The sequence below is a fragment of the Heloderma suspectum genome, chromosome 6, assembly GCF_057233095.1.
Source record: "Heloderma suspectum isolate Gila_16-S chromosome 6, 16-S_ref, whole genome shotgun sequence".
In the NCBI taxonomy this organism is placed as follows: domain Eukaryota; kingdom Metazoa; phylum Chordata; class Lepidosauria; order Squamata; family Helodermatidae; genus Heloderma; species Heloderma suspectum.
This window is the reverse complement of record NC_139463.1, coordinates 95,858,020-95,867,092: the sequence shown is the minus strand read 5'-3', so window position 1 is coordinate 95,867,092 and position 9,073 is coordinate 95,858,020. Positions and strand designations below refer to the sequence as shown.

The window sequence follows — 9,073 nt, the reverse complement described above, 5'->3', positions numbered from 1 at the left end:
TATGGGTGTGGGGTGGGGATAAGCCATAGCAATTTAACCACTATTAAATCAATTAAAATAAATTCAAATGGGCAAAGCCTATGTACCCAAATTGATCAGACAGATGTGAAGGTCAGGCTCCCTGAATCTCTACCCTATCGCTCGTGGTGCTTTTTGACATAATTAAACTGAGCCGCACCAGCACCCTGCAGGATGATATTCCATGCAGTTAGCTGGCAGGTGGAAAGCAGAGAGAAGGATGTCTTAGAGGATGGGCACCACAAGAGACATCCAGAGGAATGTCACAGCGGGGGCATTTTGTAGTCTGCCGTTATTCCTATCAGTCATCGTCTCATGGATCCAGTTGGCATAGAAATGCACTGAAGTGTAGACGCCGGGGTATTTGGGCTGGGCACACCCTACCCCCCAACTCACAACCCCAGCCTGGGTCCAGCCTCCTTCGAGTTTGCAAACCAATGGTCCCCCGGAGTCACCCTGTGAAGAGAGATGATGGGAGATAGCACGTGTCTATGGAAAGCACACTGCCATCAGACTTGGTATGCTGAGTAGGTGGGGGTGCTGGAATAAGGTTTCAATCTTATCTTGGCCACATACTCATAAGGGGGCCTTAGGAAAGCCTTAAGCTTCACCTCAGGCTTATCCCCCACCTCCATCTGTAATATTGGGGTAACAATATTAACATGCCCCTTTTCAACATGCAACTCCTTTGCTGAGGAAACTGCACTGGCTGCCTATTTGCTACTGGGTGAGGTTTAAGGTTTTGGTACTTGTGTAGAAAGCCCTAAACAACTTGGGACCAGGATACCTGAGGGAGTGCCTTCTCCCTTACCAACCTGCCCAATCACTGAGGTCATCAGAAGGCATGCTCCTGGTGGTCCTGCATGGACTTATGACCTGACTGGAGTCCACCCAGAGAACAGCCTTCAGTGTGGTGGCCCCTTCCCTATCTGTCTCTGGAGGTCAGGCAGGTGCCAACACTGGGTTCTTTTGGGCATCTGCTGAAAACAGCTCTTTTCCAGGAAGCCTTCCTCGGTCAACCAACCTCAGTTTTATTGGCACGCTGTTTTTTAAAGAATAATGTTAATATCATGTTTTATTCTTTTTATCTTTTGTTAATTTTATCTCTTGTTGTTCACCACCCTGGAATCTGTTTAGATGTGGAGTGATATACAAATGTTGTAAACAAACAAACAAACAATCACTTCTAGCCTACCATACAGGCTTGCTGGAAAACTTATAAATGCTTGTTGTCATTTTTAATACAAGTAATCCTAGAAATTATAGATGACAATCACCACCTCAGAAGAGGCATTCACTCCTTGAGTGAATGAAGTGGTGATGCCTCTTCCATGATGGTGCCTGATTCATGCAGCATCACCGAAAAACAGACAGCTTTTTGACTTTAGAAATGGTGGTTTTATTTCAGATGTATTTAGATTTAATTGATAATCCAGTCAATTAATTGCGCCTCAAACCATAGGATTAATAGACTAACATTTCATTCTGTTGGGTAGCAGCCATATTGTATTCTCATTCTTATTTTCCTTTTGGAGTCTGGAAAAGTCTGAAGGATGGAGAAGTTCCATCCAGATCCACTAAAGATCATTTTTCTCCTTTGAAAGTGTTTTTGAAAGCACTTCCTTTTTGATCATCTTGAATGAGGATGATAGAAAGGCAGAATATATTTTCAGCGCAACACTAATTTTAACACCTGTTTTCTTCTCAGGAAAGGGAGGCAGCCTGAAGTCTGAGGATACCTGTACTGAGAGGAGTACATTTCCAAAGTGTTGGTATTTGTGAATAAAATGGGCCTGGCAGAAGCAAAAGTGGACAGGACTCCTGTACCTTTGACAGTTATGCAAACGAAACCTGCTGAAATTCCTCTTCTACACAACCCTTAAAGGCTGTCTAGAATTAAACTGGAGCCTTCTCCAACAAGGTCTGGAGTGTGCCTCTAAACCACACACAATGGCTGAATAAAGAGCCAGTTACAGAGCATCCTACCTGGCAGGCATCCTTCCCACCTGCTGGGTAACCAGCGCAGATCATATCAGGCTTGACAGAATTCTTGCCTGATGTAACATTTGCATCAGCGTTATAGAAAGTGTTGCAGGTTCCTTGGCTTAAGAGTGGCACCTTGAGTTCCTGGAGGGTTACTGGATCCAGCAAGTCCTCTGTGAGAGAGAAAAAATGGAATGTGGTGATGGATGAGAGACAGGAGACTTCCGGTGCATACAAAGTGGACATACACACAGTGAGTGCACTGTGGAAGTGCACTCACCATGGTTTGGGCATCTGTGCAACCTTCTCTCTCATATCCAGTAGCTATATTATTCAGTAGAAGCTATGCTACCTGATTGCCCCATAAACTCCACTGGCTTCCTAGTGGTGCTGAGCACCACTGATTATCTCCTCTTCCCCTCCTTAACCCCCTACACAAGCTTCCATTCCACTTTCTGGTCCAGCACAGACTGTTCTCATCCTAACCTTCAGAGTCTTGCATGGCCTCATCTCTTCTAATATCCTGATATACATATCCCTGTGTCTGGAGATACATTTGTATCTCCAGTTCCACCACCTTCATCCATGCCATCTGATAGTGTCTTGACATCTCTGTCCTTTCCATATTGCATCTGGAACTCCATCTCTAAACACCTTCAATGCCACCACACTTGCTTCCTTCATTTCTCTCCTAAAAACCCACCAAGATTCCAGGTTGCAGGAGAGACAGCCCTGTGTTTTGCTTGAATGACTGGAAAAGAGCTTTGGTCTGTCCCACTCCTCTCTTGACTCTCTATGGAAAATCAAGGAGAAGACGAGGATGAAACTTTTGAAAAGCAGATTGCCAGTGTTTCAAGGAAGCATGATGTAGTAGTAATGGGGGACTTCAATTTCCCTGATATTTGTTGGGAGACAAATTCTGCAAAACGTGGCCCCTCCAAGAGATTCCTGACTTGTGTTGCTGATAATTTCCTCCTACAGAAAGTAGAGGAAGGAACTAGAAGATTGCTGATAATTTCCTCCTACAGAAAGTAGAGGAAGGAACTAGAAGATTGGGTATCCTTGACTTGATCCTAACCAACAGAGATGATTTAGTGGGTAAAGTAGCAGTTACAGGAACTCTGCGGGAAATGTTATACTTGAGTTCATAGTTCTAAAGGAAGCAAAAGCCAAGTGTAGCCAAACCCATACCCTGGATTTTAGGAAAGTTGATTTTAATAAACTCAGAACAATGATAAGTAAGGTCCCAAGGCAAGCGACTCTAACGAGAAAAGGAGTCCAAGATGGGTGGGAGATTTAAAAAAGGAAATTCTCAAGGCACAATTACAAACAATTCCAACAAGAAGAAAAGGTGGAAGACAACAGAAGAAGCCAATGTGGCTTCACAAAAAGCTTAGAGATGACCTGAAAACAAAAAAGGACACATATAGGAAATGGAAAGAAGGCCAAGTAACAAAGGAAGAGTACAGGCAGGTAGCACAGAATTGCAGGGATGGCGTCAGGAAGGCTAAAGCTGAGAACGAGCTGAGGTTAGCGAGGGATGCTAAAAGCAACAAAAAGGCTTTCTCCAGATATGTGCATAGTAAAAGAGAGAGGAAAGAAATGGTTGTTCAGCTATTAAATAACGATGACAAAATGATAACAGATGGCAAAGAAAAGGCAGAAGTGCTCAATTCCTACTTTGGCTCAGTCTTCTCCCGAAAGCAGGTCTATGAGCCTCCTGGCAAAGGTGAAGTATAGGTGGAAGGGGCAGGATTACAGCTTGAGATCAATAGGCATATGGTCAAGGAACTAGGGGTGTACAAAACCCCACTTACCTGGCTCCGCTGGGGTCCACGGGGGGGGGGAGGTGATCCAGTCCTCCCCTCAGAATCCTCAACGGGGGGGAGGCGATCTGGTCCCCCGCCCAGGAATCCTGCCCAGCCGGCTCCGCTCTATGGCCACTCTGTAGAGCCGCCAGCCAGGCCAATCTGCAGTGGGGCCTCCATCTGCTGCCAGCCTGCTGCGAACGCAAATGGGTGGTGGTGGGGATTGCCCCGTTCCGCCACGGACTCTGGGGGACTCACTGGAGTCGGTGGCGGAATTCTCCAACATCCCTACAGGGAAACCTAATTACTTTGAATGAGTTCAAATCTCCAGAGCCAGATGAACTGCATCCTAGAATAATAAAGGAACTGGCAGAAGAACTCTTAGAACCACTGTCTATTATCTTTGAGAAATCATGGAGGACGGGGGAAGTGCCAGATGATTGGAGGAGGGCTAATGTTGTCCCTATCTTCAAAAAGGGTAAAAAGGAGGAACCTGGGAACTACAGACCAGTCAGTCTGACTTCAATCCCTGGGAAAATTCTAGAGCAGATGATAAAGCAATCCATCTGTAAGCACCTTGAAAACAATGCAGTGATTACTTGAAGCCAACATGGATTTGTCAAGAACAAATCCTGCCAGACAAATCTGATCTCATTTTTTGATCAGGTAACCTCCCTTGTGGACTGTGGGAATGCTGTGGACATAATATACCTCGACTTCAGCAAAGCTTTTGACAAAGTGCCCCATGATATCCTGATTAGCAAACTAGCTCAAAGTGGGTTAGATGAAACAACTATCAGGTGGATCCACAGTTGGCTACAGAGTCGGACTCAAAGAGTGCTTACCAATGGGATCTTCTCAAAAGACGCTTGCTCCTTGGGAGGAAAGCTATAGCAAACCTAGACAGCATAATAAGAAGCAGAGACATCACCTTGCCGACAAAGGTTCATATAATTAAAGCTATGGTTTTCCCAGTAGTAATGTATGGCTGTGAGAGCTGGACTATAAGGAAGGCTGAGTGCCGAAGAATTGATGCTTTCAAACTGTGGTGCTGGAGAAGACTCTTATGAGTCCCCTGGACTGCAAGGAGGTCAAATCAGTCCATCCTAAAGGAAATCAACCCTGACTGCTCATTGGAAGGACAGATACTGAAGCTGAAGCTCAAATGTTTTGACCACCTAATGCGAAGAGAAAAGTCACTGGAAAAGACCCTGATGCTGGGAAAGATTGAAGGCAAAAGGAGAAGGGGACGGCAGAGGATGAGATGGCTAGATAGCATCACCGATGCAATGAATATGAACTTGAGCACACTCTGGGAGAGAGTGGAGGACAGGAAGGCCTGGCGTGCTATGGTCCATAGGGTCACGAAGAGTAGGACACGACTTAACGACTGAACAACAACAACAACAAGTGGGGTACCGCAGGGCTCAGTCCTGGGTCCAGTGCTCTTCAACATTTTTATTAATGACTTGGAGGAGGAGGTGCAGGGAATGCTGATCAAATTTGCAGATGACACAAAATTGGGTGGGATAGCTAATATCCTGGAAGACAGAAACAAAATTCAAAGTGATCTTGATAGACTGGAGCGCTGGGCAGAAAACAACAGAATGAAATGTAATAGGGATAAATGCCAAATTCTGCAGCTAGGAAAAAGAAACCAAATGCACAGTTACAAGATGGGGGATACATGGCTCAACAACACTACAAGCGAGAAGGATCTTGGAATTGTTGTCGATCACAAGCTGAAGATGAGACAACAATGTGATGTGGCTACAAAAAAGGCAAATGCTATTTTGGGCTGCATTAATAGAAGTATAGCTTCCAAATCCTGGGAAGTACTAGCATAGAGGGAGACATTTTTCTGCATTTCTCATTCTAGATCTAGAGGTCATCCAATGAAGCTGAAGGATGGAAAATTCAAGAATTATAAAAGAAAGTACTTATTAACAAGGCTCATAGTCAAACTGAAATTCCGGCTGAACATCAGGAAAAACATCCTGACTGTTAGAGCAATACGACAATGGAACCAATTCCCTAGGGAGGTGGTGGGCTCTCCCACACTGGAGGCATTCAAGGCGAAGCTGGACAGCCATCTGTCAGGGATGCTTTGACTTAGATTCCTGCAGTGAGCAGGGGGTTGGACTCGATGGTCTTATAGGCCCCTTCCAACCCTATGATTCTATGGAAACATTAGATTGCATGTTCTTTGGGGCAAGGACTTTGGAATGTTGTGCGCTAAAGAACCATGTTGATGGATGGCTTGAAAGAAAGCAGCAAGCAAGCTCAGAGTCTAAACGAGCAGGGAAAAAATGCATCCCCATACCTCCAAATTTAATTTTGCTTCCATAGAGGGCTGTACGGAGGACTCTGATGCATTAATGCTATGGGTATAGTTGAACCATCTGTTGTTGGGGTGCACTCAGCGTGCACTCAGAGCAGCTCAGAACCAGATGCACCTGCCTCCATGTCATTAAATATTATGGAGAAATCACAGCACTGTCTGCAGCAAAGAACTAGGCATCAGTGTTCAGTTTTGAGAATTGCCCGAAGCTGCCCACCCAAATTTCCTGCATCAGCCTGAGGACTCAGAAAGCTGTCGACCCTGGCCTGTCTCTGCTGCCCCACACAGATCCCCTAAACCTGGCACAGACCACCTTGGCTTTGAGGTGGCCTGCAATAAGCCTCTCAAGTGCACTTCAGAGAATTCAGGGAAATTTTGACAGCATCTCTTGTGGAGACTGGTAATCCGACAGCATCCTTCAACGATGGGAGCACTTCCTAACCTTGCTCCTGGCCTGGAGAGCACTCATCCCTGGGAAACCATTTTGGGCAGCATCCCTGTGGTGACTCCGAAATGTGCTCTAGCCCTGATGGAATGAGTCTTGCCATCTGTAATTGAATTGGCTCAGATCCATCCCTTGTGTAATCTTTGCCTCACCCATGATTCCTTGGTCTCTCTATGGCAACATTGGGACTGTAAGGTCCTTGCGGAAGGGAGCTCTTTCTTCCTCCCTTTGCCCTTTAGAGCACCAGGGGCATTGATGGTATGCGAGTCAGTAGAGTCTGAATGAGCAACCACAAAGAACATTCCTCACCATCTTCTTGAATATCTCCCCATCCAGTGACCCAGCAGTTTGCGTTCAGAGGGAATTGTACGGAAGAATCTGGCAGGCAGACGGGGAGGATGTAGTTGGTGAACTTCACAGGAGCCATCAGTTTAAGTAAAGCAATATCCCCACTGTGGCCATCGTAGTCAGGGTGGGAGATAATCTGTTTCACTTTGGATTCTATCATGGTATTTGTGGACTTCTTGAGCTGATAGGCACCCAGCACCACATCATATTGGTAAGTAGTGATGGATCTGTGAACACAAAAGCAAAATGCATCAGGGGCTTGCAACACTGAGCTTTGGGTTTCACTGAGACCTGAGACTTTGTTCTGCTGACAGCCAAACTACATGAGACATTGGAGATTCATGGTGAGATTGGGCAGAGGAATCCTATAGCTCAGTTACTGTATGCTTGGGGTGAGGGAGGTACATCACTGATATGCTGGAGGACCAGTCACCATATCCAGTTTGTGCTCAGGCTGGGACCGGAGGGGAAAGTACAGTAGAAAGGAATGAAAAAGAAACACCTTTGCTCTTTAACTGAGTTCTGCCAGAGTATCTGCCATGGGATATCTTCCAAGGTGGCAGCACCTCTCAAGTTGCATTGCTGTAGGAGGGCTTTCACAGAGTCCTATAGCTCCTCAGCCAGTGTGTAACTAGAGTATAGGACTACACCCTAAATGTCTTTAAAAATCAGCTGCTGGGACCCTCTGAGTTGTACTGGTATCAGGCTGCTTAGGCTGGGGTGTTTAAAGCTTTCTTCCTGGACTGTTTTCTGGGGCTGAATCCAGACAAAGGGGCCCTTGTGCTATCAATCAGAAGGCATTGCACAGCTAATCTGCCTTTTCTTCTTTAACAGATTTTCGTTAATGGATTTTCTGCAGTAAGAAACAAAAGTAGGAGTCTTTCCATGTGAGGCTTTTACTGTGCGCTCATGATTGCTCACTCACTGTAGTTTGTGGGTCCTTTACATGATGCTGTCATCCTCCAGGGCCTCTCCTGTGCTTTGCAACCATTACTGCAGAGTTTTGTTTTGTTTTCCTATTAAGGAAAGTGTGGTATTATTTAGAAATGGTGGAATGAGAGGCTCATGAAAATGTGCAATTCTGCTATACTACAGTGCCATCTAGTGGTTGTATAATGAAACATATAGAAAGGCAGAGAAAGAAAACCCCCAGAAAAAGCATGTGTAAAGGAGCTGATCTTAATCCTGCAAAGAATCGGGAAGCAGAAGCCTTGGTAAAGGTGCAGTAGAAAAGCCTAATGTAGAAATGCCCAAGAAGCAGTGGGAAAACACAGCAGGATTACAAGAGGAAAATGGTATTAATTGTGCCCCTTCCCCTTTTAAAATTCTGTGAATGAGATAGTTTGATTGCACAATACAAGCTTCATTTGGGAGCACCCTAAATATAATTCACCCTTCCACCTGGTGCCTGTACATTTTTCCCTAACTGGGCAAACAGAAGCCTGCCTTATTCTCCCCAACTGTTATTGAGAATTGCTGCAATCCCACTCTTAATCCATCCCACCCCTGCAGCTCTTATTCAATCTCTACTATCACAATTAGTTTGGCCCTGAGACTATGGGTATCTCTACACCAGCCTAACCCCCCCCCATTTAAAACGGGGCTTTCTGCTTCCGTTTTAAATGCACGATCATGATGGACTCCCTTTGTATGTGCTTCCTTCCCCCCTTTCTCCCTCCTTTCCCCCGCTGATCTGAGTCTTTCATATGTTTCGTTATACAGCCACTAGATGGTCCAGCTCCTCTTATTGTGGGTTTTCCTCTTTTCATGGAGGGAACTCAAGTGCTGTAATTTGATAGTTAATTATCTCCAATCTCTTAAAAACTGGAATAAAGGCCATTTAGTGTGAGAGACGCCCTGGAGGTTGATGACATCATCTAAAGGACCTACAAATGTCCGGAAGTAACCAATCTCAACAGCAGGATAAAATTCTTCTCTGTGTGAAGAAGCCCAATAAGAAAGACAGCTTCATTTTTTTCTGAGCTGCTATGTTTGTGGGCCATGCTGACAATACCTAATAATCAAAACAATTTTTAAAAAAAATTCTATCATTACCAAGCACCCACCTTTTTTCTTACTATTATTATTGGTGGTGAGTTTTCCATATCAAGGACAAAGCTGTGACAAGAA

At 45.0% G+C, this 9,073-nt stretch overlaps 1 protein-coding gene across 1 annotated transcript; it reads right to left on the bottom strand.

Annotated features, from left to right (window-relative positions):
* Nucleotides 1–243: 243 nt before the first annotated feature.
* On the bottom strand, nucleotides 244–8,359 carry LOC146341923 (serine protease 27-like). The gene is made up of 4 exons (XM_084807072.1): nucleotides 8,337–8,359; nucleotides 6,905–7,170; nucleotides 2,005–2,174; nucleotides 244–474 (listed from the first exon to the last, which is right to left on the bottom strand). The coding sequence occupies exons 1-4, from the start codon at nucleotides 8,357–8,359 to the stop codon at nucleotides 244–246; spliced, it is 690 nt and encodes a 229-aa protein (XP_084663198.1).
* Between the last annotated feature and the right edge of the window lie 714 nt (nucleotides 8,360–9,073).

What these genes read in the sequence shown, in the direction of transcription:
- LOC146341923 (XM_084807072.1), bottom strand. Translation starts at nt 8,359, where the DNA reads ATGTACAGGCACCAGGTGGAAGG. An exon ending in TACAGGCACCAGGTGGAAGG is followed by an intron (nt 7,171 to 8,336) that starts GTGAATTATATT and finishes TTGTGTTCACAG; the next exon opens with ATCCATCACTACTTACCAAT. An exon ending in GTGGGAAGGATGCCTGCCAG is followed by an intron (nt 475 to 2,004) that starts GTAGGATGCTCT and finishes CTCTCTTCACAG; the next exon opens with GGTGACTCCGGGGGACCATT.